This window comes from Oxyura jamaicensis, chromosome Z (genome assembly GCF_011077185.1).
Source record: "Oxyura jamaicensis isolate SHBP4307 breed ruddy duck chromosome Z, BPBGC_Ojam_1.0, whole genome shotgun sequence".
NCBI classification, from domain to species: domain Eukaryota; kingdom Metazoa; phylum Chordata; class Aves; order Anseriformes; family Anatidae; genus Oxyura; species Oxyura jamaicensis.
Genome location: NC_048926.1, coordinates 51608575 through 51631635, shown reverse-complemented (window position 1 = coordinate 51631635; position 23061 = coordinate 51608575). Strand labels below are relative to the sequence as shown.

Here is a 23061-nt window from a genome sequence, read left to right as displayed (position 1 = left end):
AAGTAAGATAAGTTATTTGTGAGAACTTCAAATTGACTGATCAGCATTTAGGTAACATGAATGAACCTCATGCCTCAAATAAAAATAAAAAAATAATAAAAAAATAAAGCCCCCACCTCATGGCTGTTTTAAGTTAGTTATTTCTAAATTGTCTTGGTTGATTTGATTTTCTTGTAAGGAACACCTGGGTTTAGGATGAAGTGTTCCATCCACAAAGTTGCAGGGAAGAGTCAACGTGTCAGAGGGTAGGAAGACCCTGAAGAGGGACCTGAATAGGATGGGTCGATGGGCAGAGACCAGTGGGATGAGGTTCAACATTGCTAAGTGCCGGGTCCTGCACTTGTCCACAACAAACCCGTGCAATGCTACAGGCTTGGGGGAGAGTGGCTGAAAAGCTGTGCAGAGGAAAAGGATCTGGGGGTATTGATCAACACTCACCTGAACATGTGTGCCCAGGTGGCCAAGAAGGCCAATGGCATCCTGGCTTGTATGAGGAATAGTGCAGCCAGCAGGACCAGGGAGGTGATCATCCCCTTGTACTCTGCTCCGGTGAGGCTGCACCTCAAGTACTGTGTTCAGTTTTGGGCCCTCAGTACAAGAAATACATCAAGGCCCTGGAGCATGTCTAGAGAAGAGCTACGGATCTGGTGAAGCGCCTGGAACACAAGTCCCATGAGGAGTGGATGAGGGTACTCGGATTGTTTAGTCTGGAGAAGAGGAGGCTCAGGGGAGACCTTATTGCTCTCTACAGCTACCTGAAAGGAAGGTGTGGGGAGCTGGGGGTTGGCCTCTTCTCGCAGGTAACTAGTGCTAGGACTAGAGGGAATGGCCTCAAGTTGCGCCAGGAGAGGTTCAGGTTAGAAATTAGGAGACATTTCTTCTCAGAAAGAGTAGTCAGGCATTGGAAGAGGTTGTCCAGGGAAGTGGTGGAGCCATTGTCGTTGGGGGCATTTAAGTAAAGGTTGGACTTGGTGCTTAAAGACATGGTTTAGTGGGTGACATTGGTAGTAGGATGATGGTTGGACCAGATGATCATGGAGGTCTTTTCGAACCTTAATTATTCTATGATTCTATGATCCTTGAATTTTGTCTTCCCTGCTGAGGAAGTGTTTTTGTGCGTATGTGTGTTTATTTTTTTATTTTTTCCAGTGAGATAATTATCAGTTGCTGTGTCTGAGGCTGAGGACTGCTGTCTTTTTCATTGATACATTGCTAAAACTGACATCACGTTCCAATCTTTTTGTTTTGTTTTGTTTTTGAAAAGTCATAGTCTTGGGGAGCTGACTGAACTGATATTGATGGACCTAACTCAGGTCATTTATGTGTTTACCTATTGAGTTCTCCAGGAAAAAATAACCAGAAGTTATGTGAATCACAGTTCTCTAGAACTAAAAAAACCATCTGTGTTCCTGGGCAGCTACCAGCACTATGTAGCTGCTTTTTCAGATCTTTTAAGAGTAATGTGGTTTATATTTCCTCTAGTGTTGAAGATTTTGCAAGCTGTGCTGTAGCTTTACAGTGACCCATAGTATGGTATCTTGTATGTTAAATGAATGCTTGCATTGATGTACAGAGATGCAACTGAAGCAAATGGTGACTTCATAGGGATGAACAAGTTGGTCATCTTGTTTGACGTATATTGTGCAAAGAAGGAATCCAATCTGGAACTCACTTGAAGTTCAAGCAGTCTTCCAGGTAGACATTTTAGGGGGGATGGAAAAAAAAAAAAAAAGAAAAAAAAGTGGGTGCGTATGTCTCTTCTCAATTTAGATCATTTTTATTGTTGAGTTGTAATGCATCTCTAATAGAAGGTTCTTTCCAAAAACTTTGACAACATCTTATATTATAATATGCTATAAATTTCCTTGTTGATTAATAAATTAATAAAATATTTACTGGAAGAAATGGGCAATGGGAATAAGGATCACATATCTCAGATAACATATTACTCTCAAAGGTATAACTGTTGAGTTTCAAAATGTTATAAATGGCCCCAAACTGGATATCAGAATGGAAATTTTTACAGTAAAACCTCTATCTGGTGATAATATTTTACCATGAGTCGTTTGCATGAAAATAGGAACCGTGTATTAACCATATGTGAGTGGAGAGTTGCAACTCAACTCACAGAATCCTATCAATGTCCAGTTCTATCAGATCTGCTATCACCGCTCTTCCCCAAAGGTGAAAAAAAAAAAAAAAAAAAAAAAAAAAAGTGAAAAAGAGCCAGTGTTTCGATTCAGTTTATTTTTCTATGAGCTTGGATGAGTGGCTCCAAAGTCAACACTTGGAGAATGGAGATTCGGCATAGTTTGAATGGAATATAGTCATTGAAAAAAACCCACGAGTTGAGTAGGTTTGTCTGACTTTAGTTGAGAGTTGAATTTACTCATGGAGTTCCTTACTAATTATGTTTTCTCATAAATGAAACATGAGGCTGTCTTCCTCCACTCAGAACAGTCTTCAGGTTTCCAGTTCCTCAGATTTTGCACCATTCCCGTGATTTTACTTGTTTTGCCCATTTTCCCCATTGCAATCCTGTCTTATAAAAAGAGGTTGTGTTTTTGTTGTTTTTGTTTGTTGCTTTTAAAGAAGGAAAAAGCCCTAAACCTGAGGTCATCAGATCATCTTAGTGGTATGTGAGCTGAAGCAAGCACTGACAGGAGCCCAAGCACTGCCTCTGAGAACCCACCAAGCCTGTAGGCACTGGTTCCTCCTGAAACCCCAGCTTCTGCAGGAGGGAAAATTGCCTGGCCTGTGGTGTGTTTTTCATGGGATTCTTGAAAACTGTGTCTCTGATTAGTTACATGCTAATCCCATTGCTTTAGTGTCTGACAGTTCATTTCTGGTGGACTAATCTCCAATAGGAGAAAAAAAAAAAAAAAGATGGCGAGGGAAGAGTAGACCAATGCTGAAGCTTCCTGCATGTTTTAAAGGAAAAAGATCACCCTGATGCATGACTTCAGCTTCTCTGATGATGTTTGGTTTACGCTGATATGCTTTGATATGAGCAGGCGCCATGGGGACACCCCCCAGAACCGCAGCGCAGGGCCTGGCAGCCAGGCCTGTCCCAGCACCCCAGCACCAGGCACCTCCCTGGGGACAGGGCTGGTCTCTGGGCAGAGCTGGGGACATCTGGGGACATGCCTTGCTCTCACTGGGCAGGCATGAAGGCCATGGGAGGATCCTGGGCCATGGGCAAGGTGGTGAAGGCCTGAGTGGGGCTGAAATGGGGTCTTAGGCTGTGGGCAGTAAGGGGGAGGCCCAGGAGGCCAGGCAGCAACAGCGAAGCTTGCGGGTGCCCTCAGGGCTCTGACACAGTCTGTGCCTCCAGGGGAGCTTTGTAAAGTGGAAACAGGCATGGACAGCGTTGGAGCCATGTGTGGAACACCAGGATTGCTCTGTTTCAGCTTCACCTTTGGCAATGAGTAAAGTGAAAACCGTTGAGTGCAACCTGCATGTGTGAGGTAGGGATGGATACGTGTCTGATCATCAGAGTGCGGAAAGGCTTGGAAAACTGGAGATTTCTTTATTTTAAGTGTGACGTTAAAAATATTGAGGTGGAAGTTCAGATAGTGTGTGTGGTCTGAGTGACCTTTTCAGCTGTGGTTGTGCATGTGCATATTCTTAACTTCTAGAAGCAGCGCTGACTCCATCTCAAAATATAACGGATGGGTAGTCAACCACAGAAGCTCAATTTTGAGGTCAGTGCCTTGGGCTTCACAATTAATTTTGTATTTTGAAGCTTTAAAACCAAACTTAAACATAATGATTTGTACTGCTTTGGCTGCTGCCAAATTCTGTAATGAATGTTGTTCAACAAGCACAATTATCTTTTGTTTTGGATTTTTAAAAACCTAGAAATCTAATGCAACTGTCTCTCTGATGTTCTCCTCACATGTTCAGGAGCGTAGAGAAATACGTCAAAGACAATTTGAAAACTTAGCTTGGGTCTTTAAAACTATGGAAACTTTGAGAATCTCTTGAACTCGATGTTTTGGAAGCTTTTCACTCATAAGGGAAATAAGAATACCTCTTCTCCGTATTCAGCATTAAAGCCATATATTTTAAGAAGAGGTTGTAAATGAAAATTACTCAGACAATGGTATTTTAATAATCTGGTGAGGTTAGCGTCACATTAGTAAGGGTATTTTAGAAGTCGCGTTATCTGTGGGTAATGTGGTCTCAAGAGATTGGTTGTGAATATGTTAGAGGGCTTGTGGGATTTATAGACTCATTTCATGGTGGTTGTTTGCTTATTTTTGTTTGTTTTGTTGGTTGGTTTGTTTGTTTTCTTTCCAGGCTTCCTGTTCTGCTTTTGAGTTAATGGATTTGGTAATTCCCTTCACAACCCACCTCTGTTCCCCCTTACATTTTTTATTGTGCTGTTCAAAAATTTAAGGGATTATGGACTGTATTTTTTATTTTATTTTATTTTTTTAAAGAAAGTTAAACGTAGAAAGTAGTATTCTTTGTACGTATGGAAAGCGTTGCAGTGAAATGCTCTTCACTGGTGGCTAGGTGGATCTTTCTCTCTTCTGTATTCCATGCAGACAACAAAGAAGAAAGACACACATCGTGTTTCAGTTTCTTTTGATACATGAGCTCAAGCTAGCACTGTGTTTTTCTTGCCTTTGTGAAATGCCTGAATTTTAAGGAAAAATGTGGAAATAGTAGGGCAGAATTCCTTATAAAATACTTCATCCCGCTTTCAGCCTGATGCTTGGTGAAAATATAAAATTGAAGTCCATGCAGCTGTACCTGATGTATGTTCCTCTGAGCTGCAGTAAGATTAACCTCTTCTGTGACTTGGTACTACCTTTGCGATAGAGATCCTGCAGACATTAAAGCTAGAACCCATGATGAAGACCCCATCAGGTTTTGTAATCAGCAGTTGTTCATGATCTTCCAACTCATCCTTCTGATTTGTAGCAGAAAGGTGCTGTTGTTGATCTAAGATCGTCTAGACAACAGCAAGCATCCTTGTGGATACCTTCTCTGGTTGTCAGCTCATGAAAGAAATGTGACTGCTGGCGGTGGGGATGGTGGTGTTTTTAACCTCTTGAAGCTGCCAGAATTACATTTTTTTTTTCAGAACTTCAGGTTTGCCCTCCCTGTTTTTCCTATTTTGTAAGCTGTCCTGAAGTTTCTGAAAGAGACAGCTGAAAGCGTTTCGTGGTGGTGTTTCTAAAGGGTCTGAAGATTTCGGGGGCTGGGGGGCAGGGGGGGGTGGATTTGTGCGAGCGTGTGTGTGTGTGTGGTGTGTGTGTGTGTGTGTGTGTGTTGTTTTTCCTCTCTTCTACACAATGGAGCTTTCAGAGAACCTCTCTTAAAAGGCATAGCTACAGCCTTTGTGTTGAAGGGTGTGTCTGCTGGCAGGGTTTGCTGATGCAGACAGGCTGGCTGGTGATTAACAAAGGTCATTAGACTTTGGAATCTGGCAGGGGAGTGGGGTGGTGTGTCTTCTGCGCTGAGCAGGAGGGCTCCCCAGGGACAGGGCAGGCTGGAGGCCCCCCGCCTGCCTCCCCCCCAACCCCGCCTCCTCCTGGGAGGCTCGGCTCTGTGTTGCCTCTGTCTGTAGGACAGCTTGGACCAGTGTCTTGATGCTGTAATGCTGTGTTTCTGGATTGAATCATCACATTTGTCATCCATGGGACAGGGGAACCAACCCTAGGAGATGCTTGCCGGCGATCTGCTCAGGGAGAGAAGGTGCTGCTTGGGCAGTGCAGGGGGACACCAGTGACATGGTTTGGGGTGCAAGTCACGCAGGAGAAGGGGAGGTGTGTTCTGGGGATGCTGATTTTTCAAGCGTGACCCAAGAAGGAGGAGGAAAAAAAAAAAAAAAAAAAAGGAAAGAAAGAAAAACCCTGGTGTGCTGGAGATGAAGCTGAGATAAGTGAGGCCATGTTGTGCACGGGCGAGAAGCTCTGAGCCTCTCAGTGCAGGAGTTGTCTGAGCTAAAATGGCTGCTCCCAAAGCTCAGAGGACTAGGGCAGCTTAGTGAGTCTTAAAGCTTCAGTGACGCAGGGGCTCATATCTCTTGAAAGTGTGATAAACACATTCAGCAGAGCTGTGGCTTGTTTGGCTGAGATGAAAGGACTAAGCTTGGGGGATGGGTAGTGAAAACTGGATGATCTGCTTTTCTGTGAAGTGCTCTAAATGCAGGAGTCGTCTGCTCCATGGAAAAATTTGTTTTCAGGTCTAATGGACTGTGCTAAAGGAGACGTGGGGTGGGGCTTCACTCACTGCTGTAATTTGATCCAGAGCAGATAGCAACCTCTTCCACACAATTTGGTCTGGTGCTTGCACATAAAAGCTTGAGTATCTCGATTATTGTAACTTTGTTAGCCGAAAAGGAGCTGGTACAGCGTTCATTTTCTTTATTGGTGGTGGGAGGGAGAGAGGGGGGTTGGAAGAGAAAGGACACAGTGCAGCCTGCAAAATAATGTAGGTAAATGTGTGGAGAGCCTGTATGCTCAGAGTGTCCAGAATTTGACTTGCTAGAAGTTTATTTTAGCAGGCTATCAGAAGAAGCATTCTTTCATAAAAAATCCCGATACAGTATCCTCTCTAATTTCATTGCACTTAATGTTTTGAAGCATTCTCCGCATTGTAGAAGTAGTTTTGTACTTCATGTGCAAAAAACGTGGAATTTTCAGCTTTTGAGGCAGCCCTTGTATACTGGACCTCTGGACTGCCCATATTATCCCTGTACCAGCACAGCATGTGGAAACTTAAAGAAGTAATTTTTTTATTAATATAGAATAGCTGCTCTTCTCTCTAAATACTGCACAGGGTAGGAGAGTCTTTTGTCTTGCTTGTGTTTTGTGTCTCCTTCATGGCAATGCATAAATATACAACTCTCTGAAGCAGGGTTAGTTGGTCACAAACCAAACTTCCATAATTCACATTGCCATATCTTGTGTTACTTGGTACTTCAAGATATGTAGAGCATTTGGATAAATCAAAGAAGCTATGATGTTTCTGAGGAAAGTCTTTGTTACTCATACTTCCATTATACGTTTCCAAAATTCCTATTTCCTTTGCTGTCTCTCTCATCCTTCAAGTCTTGCCTTCCCAAAACACTGCTATCTCGCAAAGGTTGTGTCCCCAGGACAGACTCAAATTAAACAGTAAACATTTTAACAAAGAATGGAGATGCTCTTGCAAGGCATGGTGGAAGTAAGGTAGAACAAACCATACTACCTTGAGTGCATGTGGCTGCATCTCAAGTTGCAGTGTTGTCTAGGTTTTCCACCAATCTCAGAACTGAGAGGAAATTGAGAAGAAAGGCAGATTATTATTATTTATTTATTTATTTATTTTTTTTTTCCTGTAGAGGCTTTTGATCTGTGGTGGATAAAGCAGGCAATACTTTTTAACTTCCAATAAGTTGTTAGTGAGATTCACAGAGGCAGAAGCCACTGTCTTCTGATTGTACAATTGAGTACATGACTGTTGGGGAGTAATGTGCTATTTCTCTAGCATACAGTTTGTGGTCTTTGAACAAGACAAACTTCTGAATAACAGCCCTGTCCTATGTAATGGAAAAGCCAAGAGGACAAAGTCCACTGAGTCAGTAGTCATTTGTCAGAATGTTGACTGTAGTGTTGAGTCAGCAACTTGTGAGCTACCTAGGTAGGACTTCATGTGAATCCAAACTGAGGCATCTTCATATAGTAACTACAGGTTGAGTTTCACACTGCAGTAAATGGAATCTCTGGAAATGACTGTCTTTATAAACGTGATATTACCTGTTTCAGAATTTGTTAAAATGACATTACTCTAAAACTTCTTCTCCCTCTTTTCTTGCAGAATTTTCTCATGTGAAAGATCGTTCTTGAACCATGGAGGTGCTGCAGTGTGATGGCTGCGATTTTCGAGCTCCATCATATGAAGACCTTAAAGCTCATATTCAGGATGTTCACACTGCTTTCCTGCAGCCAACCGATGTCTCAGAGGAAAGCCCTAGCCAGCCAAGGACTGGTTCCATGAATGCTAGCAACCAGACTGAGGTCGAATTTTCTTCTGTAAAGGATGAATTTACAATTGCTGATGAAATAGCAGGTAAATCTCAGCTCTAACCACCTGTTTCACATGTGGCTTATTTTAGTACATATTAGTTAGTACTTTTAATGTGATTGCAAAAACTTGATTATCCTTATTGCTTTGACAACAAAGCAGATATCTATCTTCAGCCATATTGGCTCTGACCACAGCTCTTCCTGTAAATAGAAATGTGGAGGGTGGTTTTATTTCTTAGCTGCTTTTAGTGTATTTCTTCATAATGCTTTTTGTTTGTCAGATTTTCATGGTTCTTCACCACCATGAACCACCTCAAAATTTTCAGCCTTATTAGTGTACTAGCTTTCTTTCTTCCCAAAGAAGATACTTTTGGAAATGGTCCATCCCAAAGTTTACACCATATCACATATATATCTATGTTGTGGAAAATGGCCATTTCTGAAAGTCAACAGGTATATAGATAAGTGTAGAAAATGTACTCTCTACAGAGAGTGTACTTAAGTCATAAGTAAGTGAGAGAACCCTGGTGTGATTGATAGTTGTTCAAGATGCAGTTGTGTTCCTACGCGTATAGGGTGGGTGGAGAAAAAGCCTCAGTATTTGATTTTATTTATTTATATATTCACCTTAATTCTCATTTTAGGGCAAAATGCAACAAGTCAGATGGGGACTGGAAGTTACTATAGCCAGAGCCAGACTTTCTATGGTCAGCATATGGCTCCAAATCCTAAACCAACCAACAAATTTTTCCAGTGCAAGTTCTGTGTGCGCTACTTCCGTTCCAAAAACCTCCTCATAGAGCACACACGCAAGGTTCATGGAACGCAGGCTGGGGGGAGCTCAGTGGGGCCACCAACCGCTAGTTCCTTAAATTACAACATCATGATGCATGAAGGGTTTGGCAAAGTTTTCAGTTGCCAGTTCTGCACCTACAAGTCACCCAGGCGTGCAAGGATTATTAAGCACCAGAAAATGTATCACAAAAACAACCTGAAAGAGAGTTCAACTCCCCCTACAGCTGCCACTGCTATATCTGAATCAACATCTGCTTCTGTGCCAGTGCAGGAACCCTGCAAGGAGCTGCCTGCAGAGGTGGTGGAGCGGAGCATTTTGGAGTCCATGGTCAAGCCCCTGACAAAGTCGAGGGGCAACTTTTGCTGTGAATGGTGCAGCTACCAGACACCTCGAAGGGAGCGCTGGTGTGACCACATGATGAAGAAGCACCGCAGTATGGTAAAAATACTGTCAAGCCTGAGGCAGCAACAAGAAGGAACCAGTGCACCTGATGTACAGAACAAGAGTGCCCAGAATGCCTCCCCAAACTCTAACTATATGTCTATGAATACGACGGGACGTGAGATATCGAACGCTAATGTCTCAAACTTCAGAAGCTCTATGGGCAATTCCCTTATCAGGCCCAACTCTTCTACATCTTCCAAGTTTTCTTCTGTGTCTTATCCTCAAATGAAGCCTAAGTCACCTCACAACTCAGGCATGGTTAATTTGTCTGACAGATCCCGCTATGGAATTGCTGATATGACAAATTCTTCTGCTGACCTGGAAACAAACAGTATGCTAAATGACTCCAGCTCAGATGAAGAGCTAAATGAAATGGACAGCGAGAATGGCTTGAACTCCATGGATCACCAGACCACAGGAATGTCCGCAGAGCAGCTGATGGGATCTGATGGCAACAAACTCCTGGAAACAAAGGGGATCCCCTTTAGAAGGTATATGAACAGGTTCCAGTGTCCTTTTTGTCCTTTCCTGACTATGCACCGCCGAAGCATTTCCCGTCACATTGAGAACATCCACCTGTCTGGAAAGACAGCCGTGTACAAGTGTGACGAATGCCCTTTCACTTGCAAGAGTTCATTAAAGCTTGGCGCCCACAAGCAATGTCATACAGGTACAACATCAGACTGGGACACTGTGAACTCTCAAACTGAAAGCATCGCCTCTTCTTTGAATGACAGTGCTGTGTCTTATGAGAGTGGAAATATAAATGGCAGGAAGTCAGCTGGGATGATGGAGCCAGTGCAGCAGCAGCAGCAGCAGCAGCAGCAACAGCAACAACAGCAATCACCCCAGCCCCATTCACAGCATCCATACAAGTGCACAATGTGCAACTATTCCACCACAACTTTGAAAGGCCTCAGAGTTCATCAGCAGCACAAGCACTCATTCTGTGACAACTTGCCAAAATATGATGGACCACCATCCAACACACCACAAGAGAGTGAGGCAGATGCTCACACCTCTGCCAGCACAGTGAAGAAGAGCCAGACCTCAATCCTTGGGCTGTCATCTAAAAATAACTTTGTTGCAAAGGCCCCTCGGAAAGTGTCAAATGATTTCCCTTTAGATCTCTCACCAGTGAAAAAGAGAACTAGGATTGACGAAATAGCGAGCAATCTGCAGAGCAAAATCAACCAAAACAAACAGCAAGAAGATGCTGTGATTAATGTAGAGGATGATGAGGAAGAGGAGGAAGACAATGAGGTGGAGATAGAAGTTGAGTTAGACAGAGAAGAAGAGCAAACAGAACCAATGATAGAAGTGTCCAGTTCTTACGCACCACAGCAAATGTGGGGAAGAGAGGCTAATGATTCCCAGAAGGAGGCAAACTTCAGAAGCTTGCAGCATGATTACAATTCTGCCAATGGAGCAGAGATTGAGCTCACTTTATCAGAAGATGAGGAAGATTATTATTCTTCTGTCAGCATGAAAGAACATCAGAGCCCTAATGCCTCTGTTCTGGGGGGCCAGTCAAACATGTATGGTACTGATCAGAACAATGAGAATGCAGAGTTCAATGACTCTGGCAGGCTGTACTATTGTAAACACTGTGATTTTAGCAACAAATCTGCCCGGAGCGTTAGCACCCACTACCAGCGAATGCACCCTTATATTAAATTCAGCTTTAGGTATATCCTGGATCCCAATGATCACAGTGCAGTATACCGGTGTCTTGAGTGCTATATTGACTATACAAACTTTGAAGACCTGCAGCAGCATTATGGAGAGCATCACCCTGAAGCTATGAATGTACTGAACTTTGATCATTCTGATCTGATCTACCGCTGTCGCTTCTGCTCTTACACGAGCCCGAATGTTAGAAGTCTGATGCCACATTACCAAAGAATGCATCCCACAGTGAAAATTAACAATGCAATGATATTTTCAAGCTATGTTGTTGAGCAGCAAGAAGGGCTGAACACAGAGTCTCAGACACTGAGAGAGATCTTGAATTCTGCTCCAAAAACTATGGCAACCTCCACCCCCGTGGCTCGCGGGGCTGGTGTGCCAGCTGGCTTTAACAAAAGTGCCGCCAAGAGTTTTAGTCCTGAATGTGAAAATCAGAAGGAACCTTCCGTCAATACTGTGGTTGTTTATGACTGTGACGTGTGTTCATTTGCAAGCCCTAACATGCATTCAGTTTTGGTTCATTACCAGAAAAAGCACCCCGAAGAAAAAGCATCATATTTCAGAATCCAGAAGACCATGCGTGTCGTCTCTGTTGATAGGGGCTCTGCCCTGGCTCAGATGTCTTTTGAGATGGGGACACCTGTCTCCCCAAAACTGTCCAACTTGGCTTCTCAGCCTCCACCTCCCCCACCACCACCCCCAGACCTTGCTACTGAACTTTACTACTGCAAACACTGTTCATACAGCAACCGCTCAGTTGTTGGAGTGCTTGTTCACTACCAGAAGAGGCACCCAGAGATAAAGGTCACTGCCAAATATATCAGACAGGCACCTCCCACTGCAGCAATGATGAGGGCTGGTGAGCTGCCACCTGGTATTCAGAGGCCACCAGTGTCCATGCAGCAGTTGAGCCGAGGCGGTTCCGAGACCTCTGTGAATCCTCCCGAGAATGAAATGTTTTTCTGCCAACACTGTGATTATGGAAACAGGACCGTGAAAGGTGTGCTCATTCATTATCAAAAGAAGCATCGCGACTTTAAAGCTAATGCAGATGTGATTAGACAGCATACAGCCACCATTAGAAGCCTTTGTGATCGTAGCCAGAAGAAATCGACTGGCAATGTGCCCGCTCACACCTCTAGCACCGAGCGGGACAAGTCAAAGCTGAGAGCCCTCAAGTGCAGGCAGTGTAGCTATACTTCACCTTACTTCTATGCATTGAGGAAGCATATTAAGAAAGATCACCCAACACTGAAAGCTACAGTCACATCCATTCTCAGATGGGCATTTTTGGATGGCTTGATAGAGGCTGGTTATCACTGTGAATGGTGCATTTATTCACACACAGAGCCAAGTGGTTTGCTTGTGCATTACCAAAGGAGACATCCTGAGCATTATGTTGATTATACTTACATGGCAACTAAACTCTGGGCAGGTCCTGATCCTTCGCCTCCTGCCCTAGTGATGCCAACAGAGGCAAAGTCCTACAAATGCAGAGATTGCATTTTTGAAGCATCTTCTATTTGGGATATTACTAATCACTACCAAGCTTTTCACCCTTGGGCCATGAATGGGGATGAATCTGTGCTGTTAGATATCATTAAGGAGAAAGATGCTGCTGAGAAGTCTGGCACACAGCCTGATGAAACTGGGATCAGGATGGATTCTGAAGACCAGATAACAACGTCACAGATGGACCAGGATGCAGAGTGTGCAGAGGATCCCAGCCTTTCCCAGGAGAAAACGGTGCAGCTGGCTTCTGCAAACCCTGCCATCTCCTCTACTCCGTATCAGTGTACAGTTTGCCAGTCTGAATACAACAACTTGCATGGCCTTCTGACACATTATGGCAAAAAGCATCCTGGCATGAAAGTGAAAGCTGCAGATTTTGCTCAGGATATAGACATTAACCCCGGGGCTGTATATAAGTGTAGACATTGCCCATACATTAACACACGCATTCATGGCGTTCTCACACACTACCAGAAACGGCACCCATCAATAAAGGTCACTGCTGAAGACTTTGTGCATGATGTGGAGCAGGCAAATGATATTGCTCAGAATGATGTGGAAGAGACAAGCAGGATTTTCAAGCAAGGCTATGGTGCTTACAGGTGCAAGCTGTGCCCTTATACCCATGGTACACTGGAGAAGCTCAAAATTCACTATGAGAAATACCACAATCAACCCGAATTTGATGTTTTTGCTCAGTCACCACCAAAGGTGTCTGCTTCACTGGAGCCAGACATGGTGACTGAAATCAAGGCCTCCCCAGAAATTGCTGCTGAGGATGTTGGAGAAATCTCTGTTGCAGCACCTCATTTCTCCAGTTCTCATTTAGTGTCTCACACAGTTTTCCGGTGTCAGCTCTGCAAATATTTCTGCTCTACCCGGAAGGGGATAGCCAGGCACTACCGCATCAAACATAACAATGTACGGGCACAGCCAGAGGGCAAGAACAACCTCTTCAAATGTGCTTTGTGTTCCTACACCAACCCTATCCGCAAAGGGCTTGCGGCACACTACCAGAAAAGACATGACATTGATGCTTACTACACTCACTGCTTAGCAGCCTCAAGGACAGTAAGCGACAAACCCAATAAAGTGATCATTCCATCTCCTCCCAAAGATGACACTCCTCAGTTAAGTGAAGAGCTGAGGAGAGCTGTAGAGAAGAAGAAATGCTCACTTTGTTCCTTCCAGTCCTTCAGCAAAAAGGGTATCGTGTCCCACTACATGAAGCGTCACCCTGGTGTTTTCCCGAAGAAGCAGCATGCAAGCAAGCTGGGGGGTTACTTCACTGCTGTATATGCCGATGAGCATGAAAAGCCAACTCCAACTGAGGAGAGGAATGACTTTGAGAAGCCTGAGGTGGAGAGCGAGGCTCAGGAAATTGAGTGGCTTCCCTTCAGGTGCATAAAATGTTTCAAGCTGTCCTTCAGCACAGCGGAGCTGCTGTGCATGCATTACACTGACCACCACAGCAAGGATTTGAAGAGAGACTTTACCATACTGGGAAGTGGCACCCGCTCTCAGAATGCTGTCTACCAGTGCAAGCACTGTGATATGAAATTGCATAGCACAGCAGAGCTGACCGCACACTTGAATGGTCACAACGAGGAATTCCAGAAGCGTGCCAAACGTCAGGAGAGGAGGAAGCAGCTTCTGAGCAAGCAGAAATATGCAGATGGTGCTTTTGCAGATTTCAAACAAGAGAGGGTAAGGATCTGTGTGTCTGGTCTCTTTCCCTCTTCTCCCTGCCCTGCCAGGGGAAAGAAATGAAAACACTACCCTCCTGCACCCCAAAAGGCTGCCTATTACTAATGCCCACTTGCATGTTCTCTTTGACAGCCAAATGACTACAGGCTAATGAATGACTCAGTGTGTCAGTGAGCTTCATAAGTCAATTACACGTTCTGCTTTAATTTCCTCATCCTTTCCTTCATCCTCTACTCCTCCCTAGGTTCTGTAGGAAGCCCTGTGCTTTCCTACTGCTTCCTTCTATATTTTATACACCTCCTTCCCTTCCTCTCACCCTTCCGGAAGGCCATCTGTATCTGACTGTTCCTTGTTTTTTTTTCTTGCAAGGCTGCCATGTCCTTTGTTGCAGACTCTTCACAAAATGTCCAATCCCCTTTTTAAGAGTACCTCTGAGTAACACATCAGTTTACTTCTCAAGCGTGTCTCTTCCAGTGTGTTCACTGATAAAGCACTCAATATTAACATGACACGAATCTATCTGATGGCTGAAGCTTTGGACTAGTGCACCATAACTGGAAGACCAAATTGTGCTCTTTTTTCTGCTCGCTCGCCCCCTTCACTCTGCCTTGATTTGGAATATAGTTGCTGCAGAAAAGCCCCTCACAGCTGTTGGGGAAGTGGTGGGGTCATGAAAGAGCAGTTTCAGGCCAGATTGAATAGTCTTCTGGAGAACCACTGTTATGCAATACCTGAAGGTCTTTCCTGCAGAGATGTCTTGCCCACTTGTTCTAGAGGCAGTAATAGACATCAACAAAAATTGGCCATACAGTCCTGCAAAACAGGACATGTGCATATCAAACATAATTTCTCTTCAGCTGCAAAATCTGGTCTATATTCCTAAAAATGAGATAACAAAGCACACTTTATCGTATGAATTGATTTATGCTTGTGTATTCATAGGCTTTTGGGCACCTGGAAGATGTTTCAAAACTTAAAGAGCGGAAAGTGGTTGGCTACAAATGTAAATTTTGTGTGGAAGTCCATCCAACGCTTCGAGCCATCTGTAATCACCTCCGCAAGCATGTCCAGTATGGAAATGTCTCTTCTGTCTCAGCTACAGTAAAGGTGAGAATTTTAAAACTGTAATTACAGCTTTTAACATTGTTTAAAATTAAGGACTCATTGAAAACCTGTGGAGGGCTCTTGTGAAGTTGAATGGATTTTGAGCTGGGTGTTCCAGTTTGGTGTAATGTTTCAGTCATTTAAACATTAAGTTTCTGCAGTGCATTTGGTTTATTTTAAGATGTTTTAACTTTTTTCCACTCTTGATCTAGGGGCACGAAGACTATTTAATTCTCATTTCTTCTCAGCCACAAAGGAATTGATGTCGTTGATGACCGAAAGACTTGGTTTATGAGCAGGAGGCTTTTTCTCAGCTATTCTGGGCTACTTTTCTGCTTAGTTAAAACATAAAAGGCCTGCTTTCCTTTTCATTTTTCTTTTTTTTTTTTTTATTCTTTTAAGAAGAGTAAGTGTGCACATTCAAATGGGTGAATGGTGAACTTGCTTGTGATATACTTTGCACATGAAATTTTGAGTCCAGAGGAGGGCCACGAAGATGATCAGAGGGCTGGAGCACCTCTCCTATGAAGACAGGCTGAGAGAGCTGGAGATGTTCAGCCTGAAGAAGAGAAGGCTCCGGGGAAACCTCATTGCAGCTTTTCAATAGTTAAAGGGGGCTTATAAAAAAGATGGGGAGCAACTCTTTGCTCGGGCAGACAATGACAGGACAAGGGAGAATGGCTTTAAATTAAAAAAGGGTAGATTTAGGTTAGATGTTAGGAGGAAATTCTTCACTCTGTGAGTGGTGAGGCAGTGGACCCAGTTACTTAGAGAAACAGTGAGGAAGCTCATGCAACCTAAGAGAGATTTCATTGCCCTACCATGGGCCTTTTTTTAACGTTACCTGACTGCTAATAGACTGTACTGTTTCCCTCCTATCAGAGCATTTCCTCTCCTCACAGCTTCTCACATGAAGTTAATGTGGGGTCAATGCCATCTTTTGAATAAATAGATGTTATGCAGCAGGGAACAAAAGTTGAAATCCAAGGCTGAAAGAACATGATGCAGATATTCTTATAGGTTTTTCAAGTTGCTGCAAATATACATGCTTTGGTTAGAAGAGGGAAAGGGCAGATCAGTTAAGAAAAGGAATAAGAAAAGACTTTTTCTGTTTGCTTTTTGTTTCTAAGGAGGATTCTGGGATCTTAGAGCACCTGCTTCTTTCTTAAGAATTTGACACTGATGGGCAAAGTCTATGTGTTAAAATGGACTACTCTGTCAGTCTGTAGAGTATTTAAACTATAAGCTAGAGCAAAATAAACTAAAGTGAACTTGCTCTGTACCATACCAACGTTTCACTGATCAAGTCTAGAAGATTCATATAAATATTATGGAGAGAGAGTTGGTTCAGTTTCCTGTCTCTTTGCATTCATTATTTTATTACGCAGAGAGATTTTTTTTAAACGTGTATGTATACAATATATACAGTTACCTCTTTCCCTCCCAAGAATAGGCTCTTTTTTCAGAAAGCCATTAATAAGGAGCTTGTGTAGGGATATATTTAGAAAACCAACGTAGTGGGAGACTTAGGAATCAAAATGAACACGTGGGAAAGCCTGAAGGGCAGAAGGGAGAGAGAATTGATGGCTTTGGGGGGGTATGTGTTTTTTAGCAGGAAGCTGAAGATTCTTCAAACACAACTTTGGAGGGTTGTGAGGGAGCCAAAGACCCTGGCATTGTGGAATTTACAGAAGCTGAATCTGGAGCATCCTTGGAAGATGAAACCAGGCCTGGGGGCTACCACTGCAGCCAGTGTGACCGGGTTTTGATGTCTATGCAGGGTCTGCGATCTCACGAGAGGAGTCACTTGGCTCTGGCCATGTTTACCCGGGAAGACAAGTACAGCTGCCAGTATTGCTCGTTTGTCTCTGCTTTCAGGCACAAGTAAGTTGTGGCTTTTATTTTTGTTTTCAAAAGAAGCACAGATTAGCACTACTATTCTGTAGGTTGACAGTGAAGAAGAGAGCACACTCAACTTGATTTTGAGCAACCATTGTCTCAGCATTTAGGTATCTTCTATGCTGCAAAACCTTTGGCCATCATTATTTGTAACTACTTCTAAAACATCACATCTTTATATCTTCTTGAATTTATTTAAGCCCCTTTTTCTTGCATATAGGGGAAAAACATGCAATCCAAATAATATGACTTTTTTTCAGTAGGTAAATATTGAAACTTACCACTTATGAAGCCATGCCAAATGAATGAGACCTAACAGGTCAAGAAGAGGAGAGAAAAGTATTTTTCTTTTTAATCATTAATACACAATGAACTACTTGTTTGCAACTACTACAACTCCTTGATCATTGAGTTTTCATATCTAATGTTGAATAGCTATCGTAAGATTCCTTAAAAATACATATTTTTTTCCTCAATCATGGTGTGCAATTTCACTCTAAAATATTTCAATTTCACACCAGCATGGTATACTGATGATTCTGTCAGTTGTTTCCTTGTCTCATGCAGCATGTGGAAAACTTGTAGTCATCAAAACAGTCAAAATTCATATAATTTTCTTCCTATAGGTTGAGTTTGCCGTTAGATGGGTAGTTTTTAAAATTCTTACAATCATATACATACATATGTATAAACCTTCTCAAAAAATGGAGGCTTAGGGGTATTTTTCACTGGCATGTTGGACTGACACACAGTTTTCTTTGTGACATGTATCACACATGTGACACACATTTTGCTAGTCTGGGGAGAGAGCTGCTTCTTTACCATTTTAACAAAAGAAGAGATGATCCACATGCTCATTCGATACAGATATTTTGTAGCACCATCAGTAGCACTCTCAAATTTGGTGAATATGTTGCTGTTTCATCATTAAATGTATGTGGGAGAGAAGCACAATACAAAATGTTTTTATACTCCTTATATTGGAAACCAAGTTTTCTACTAGTGTCATGACAAATTGATGCCACAGTTTGGTCTGCCATGTTGAAAAGATCCATGAGGTGGGGGAAGGATGGATACTACTGTGCATATACCACCCATCTTTGTTGAGGCTGACAGTGGGGATGCCCCAACCTCTCTTGGCTGACAAAGCCTGCTGTTTACCTAGTAAATTGGTTTGCTTTCAAAAGCAGATTTGTGTTTAGTCTCTGGTTACTCTGTTTTCTACCTACGAAATGAATAAAGTGGAAGTAGAAGTCCTACAAGTCTACTTGTAGGACTTGTAGGACAATTCCCCATCCTACAAGTAGAAGGATGGGGAAGTCAGAAAGTGGTGAATAGCAGGGAAGAACTCTACAGTGACCACTTAATTTGATAATAGGTGCTGTTGCTATTGTTGAGGTGGTCTGCTGTGTCTTTTTTTTTTTTTTTTTTTTTTTTGATTCTGATGCAATTGTTGTCTTGAGAGATAAAGTTTATGAAAGAAACCAAACCAGTGTTTAACTGACCCACTGTTCTCCTGAATCTTACCAAAACTTAAAAACCTGCCCTTGGAAGAATTGTGCTGCCAACATATGCAGGCATGAATACAGTTTTAAGTATTACAATGTTGAACATCTTAAGGTACGTATTTTAGAATAGCTTGAATACGTATTACACATCTTTGACAGTCTGCTTTAATTGTTCATCAAGCTCATTGCCTATCAAGCTGTTTAAAACATGTTTAATATTTGTTACAAGTATTCACTGCAAGCATTCAATATGTTACTATTTGAGAGATTTCATGGAATCATTTAGGTTGGAAAAGACCTCTAAAACCAAGTCCAACATTTAACCTAGCACTGTCAAGTCTACAATTAAACCATGTCTCTAAGCACCACATCTGCGTGACTTTTAAATGCCTTGAGGCATGGTGACTCAACCACTTCCCTGGGCAGCCTGTTTGAATGCTTCATAACTCTTTCAGTGAAGAAATTTTTCCTAATATCCAACCCAAATCTTCCCTGACAACTTTGAAGCCATTTCCTCTTGTCCTACTGCTTATTGCTTGGGAGAAGAGACCAACCCTCACCTCTCCACAGCCTCCTTTGAGGCAGTTGTAGAGAGTGATAAGGTCTCCCCTGACCCTCCTTTTCCTTAGGCTAAATAACCCCTGTTCCCTCAGCCATTCCTCATAAGGCTGGTTCTCTGGACCCTTCATCAGCTTTATTGCCCTTCTTTGGACATGCTCCAGTACCTCAGTGTCCTTCTTGTAGTGAGGGACCCAAAACTGAATGCAGTATTCAAGCTGTGGCCTCACCAAAGCCAAGTACAGAGGAACAATCACTTACCTAGTTCTTCTGGCCACACTACTTGTGACACAAGCCAGGATTCTGTTGGCCTTCTTGGCCACCAGAGCTGGCTTGTATTCAGCTGGCTATCAACCGATAGCTCCAGATCCTTTTCCACTGGCCAGCTTTCCAGCCACTCTTCAACCAGCCTGTAGTGTCGGATGGGGTTGTTGTGCCCCAGATACATGACCTGGCACTTGGCCTTGTTGAACCTCATACAGTTGGCCTTGACCCATTGATCCAGCCTATCCAGATCAATCTGTAGAGCTATCCTACCCTCAAGCTGTTTAACACTCCCTCCCAACTTGGTGTCATCTGCAAACTTACAAAGGGCGCACTTGATCCTTTGTCTAGATCATTGATAAATATATTAAAGAACTGGCCCCAGTACTGAGCCTTGGCGGACACCACTTGTGACCAGCTGCCAACTGGATTTAACTCCATTCACAGCTCTTTGGGCCCAGCCAGTTTTTTACTCAGCAGAGCATATGCCTGTCCAAGCCATGAGCCGCCAGTTTCTCCAGCGGAATGCTGAGGGAAACAGGGTCAAAAGCTTTACTGAGGTCTACGTAGACAACATCCACAGCATTTCTCTCATCTGCTAAGCAGGTCGCCTTGTGATAGAATGAGATCAGGTTAGTCACACTTTCATAAACCCCTGCTGACTGGGCCTGTTCACCTGGTTATCCTGTATGTGCCATATGATGGCATTCAGGATGATCTGCTCCATAATCTTTACTGGCACTGAGGTCAGACTGACAGGCCGGTATGTTCACTGGGTTCTCCTTCGAGCCCTTCCTGGAGATTTGTATCACACTTGCTTCTTCCATCCAACTGGGACCTCCCTGGCTAGCCAGGATTGCTGATAAACAATGGAAAGTGGCTGGGTGAACACTTCCTCCAGCTCCCTCATTACCCTTGGGTGATCCCATTTGACTCCATAGACTTGTATGTGTCTAAGACGTGTAGCAGTTTGCTAACCATTTTGTCTTGGATTATGGGGGCTTCATTCTGCTCCCTATCCCTATCTTCCAGCTCAGAGGGCTGGGAACCCCTTCACCTTTAAGATTTACTTTTTTAAGAGTGTCTAGCCTTCTTGAACTCCTTTGCCCTTCAGGCCTGCCTCCCAAGGGACTCCACCAACCACTCTTCTAAGCAGGATAAAGTCTGCACTCTGGAAGTCTGGGGTGGAAGTTCTGCTAACCTACTTTACTTTTCCAAGACTTGAAAACGTTATTATTTTGGGATCACTATGCCCAAGACAGCCTTCAGCCTTCACATCACCCTCAAGTCCTTCTCTGTGCACAAGCAAAATGTCCAGTAGGGCACCGTCCCTTGTTGGGTCACTCATCAGCTGAGTCAGGAAGTTATCTTCCATGCACTCCAGGAACTTCGTAGATTGTTTTCCTCTCTGCTGTTGTGTTTCCAGCAGACATCTGGTAACTTGAAGTCCCCCATGAGAACAAGGCCTAGCAACTGTGAGACTTCCACTAACAGAATATTTTGTCTGCCTCTTCAGCCTGGTTGGGTGGTCTTTAACAGAACCCCACCATGACATCTGCCTTGTTGGCCTTCTCCCTGATTTTTACCCATAAGCACTCAACCCTATTGTCACCATCATGAAGCTCAAGACAGGCAAACCACTCCCTAACATACAGGGCTGCACCACTGACTCTCCTTTCTACCCTATACCATCAGAAGAGTTTATAGCCATCCTTGGCTGCACTGCAGTCATCCCACCATATTTCTGTGATGGCAACTATATCAGTTTTCCTGCCACACAATGACTTCCAGTTCTTCCTGTTTGTTGCCCATACTGTGTTCATTGGTGTAGATGCACTTCAGTTGGGCTACTGATCCTGTCACCTTTTGGGGGGAAGGAGTTTTAATTACTATGTGACCATTCTCAGGCACTTCAGTGATTGCACCCATCAACATTATCCCTTGTGCCTTTTCTGTCACATGGCTCTCAATCCCCTACCTTTGCTGGGATGGCAGACCAAAGGACCTTGCTAGCACACCATCCCACAGCCACTCGTATGTTGCCCTCAGACTTGTCTCTAGTGGCCCTGGTTTTATCCATTTCCTCCTTCAAATCTGCTTTAAAGCTCCCTCAATGGGCTCTGGTAACTCCTGTGCAAAAATCCTTTTTCCCTTTCGAGATGGGTGTACCCCATCTGTTGCCAGCAGGCCTGGTGTCATGTAAAACAACCCATGATCTAAAGTCCTGCCAGTGACACAAGGCTCAGAGCCAGGTATTGACCAGTTTATTCTTCCTGTTTCTCCCCTCATCATTCCCTGCAACTGGAGGGACAGGGGAGAACACTACTTGTGCTCCTGATCCATTAACCAGTTGTCCCAAGGCCCTGAAGTCTCTCGATTGCCCTCAGACTTTGAAACTTCAGCACTACTAGCCTGAAAAATCAATAATAATAACCTGAGGGTTACATCAGAGTAGGAAGCTTTGTCTTCACATCTTTAATTGGGGTCCCAACGAGGCAGCAGATGTCCCTAAGAAGTGAGTCCAGTCTGCATATTGAGACATCTTTTCTATTTCCCCGGAAAAGCTGTATAGTTTGTCATGCTGCGAACTTCATCCTGGATTTGTTTTAAATTGTATTTGTTTGAAGTGGCCCTGAGAGGGACATAAGTTTATTTGTATTTTTTTTTTTCACCATCAGATTTCTGAAGACACAGACTTTAGTGTTAGATCTTGTAAGCGGGATGTTCTGGTTTAAGCTCTGTCAGTGTGGGACTAAAGGTCCCATGACAATCTGTGCAGTGTGAGAGGGCTGGAACAGACTGCGCTTGATTCCATGTTGATATTCACTAAAGAAGAACATGGTGATTTAGGTAAAACAAGGAAATAAGCCTAAAATATGCCTAGAATTAAGGTAGCAGGTGGGGGATAGTTCCGTCAAATTACTACTCCTACAGCCCTCTCTAACTACCTTGATGTTCCATCACCATCGCCATGTTCCATCACCAAGGAGACTCAAACTAAAACTAGCTCACAAAGCATTAATGTTTCCAAGGAAGAGGCTGTACTGGAAATGTTTACAACACAAGCTGAAGCTACTTGCCTACCACCTGGAGACTGTGAACTCTTGACTGTGAGCCACAGCATAGAAACTGCAGAGCTCTGCAGGACTTTAGAATGAATTTGATTTTTTGTTAAAAACTGTGGAAATGTCCTTTTTTTTTTTTTTCCCCTTCTAAATTTCACTGAGCTGTTAAAAGAAGCTGTGCAGAGAGAGCACGTTCTGATCACACCCTGGTTATCAAGCCGTCAGTAGCTTCCAGTTTCCCTGAAGAAAGTAGAGGCTGGTCTTAGCCACCCCTTCTTCTCTTGTTGAGCTTTGTGCAGCATATCCCACTCTGTTCTGCCTGAAACTCTGTTGCCTTTTAATCCTGGAACTCATCAACTGCAGCCTGCTGGCACCCTCCCCAGAGCAGGATCTCTAATCTGCTTTTGCTGCTGTAACCAAAAGGCTTCCTCATTAAAGCTGGTCAAAAATATCTTTTTTTTTTTTTTTTTTTTTTTTTTTTTTTTTTTTTT

At 43.3% G+C, this 23061-nt stretch overlaps 1 protein-coding gene across 6 annotated transcripts in view; it reads left to right on the top strand.

Moving 5' to 3' along the window:
- Positions 1–23061, top strand: part of ZNF462 (zinc finger protein 462) — a 96220-nt gene that overhangs the window by 32721 nt on the left and 40438 nt on the right. For 4 of the 6 annotated variants that reach the window (XM_035309420.1, XM_035309421.1, XM_035309422.1 and 1 more), the window contains exons 2-5: positions 7816–8067; positions 8669–14172; positions 15115–15279; positions 17057–17160. In XM_035309420.1, coding sequence (XP_035165311.1) covers positions 7848–8067; positions 8669–14172; positions 15115–15279; positions 17057–17160 — 5993 coding nt within the window. In that variant the 5' untranslated portion in view covers positions 7816–7847. Of the gene's footprint in view, positions 1–7815; positions 8068–8668; positions 14173–15114; positions 15280–17056; positions 17161–17435; positions 17851–23061 lie in introns of those variants that run through there. The other 2 variants (XM_035309424.1, XM_035309423.1) reach the window with 2 other exon arrangements.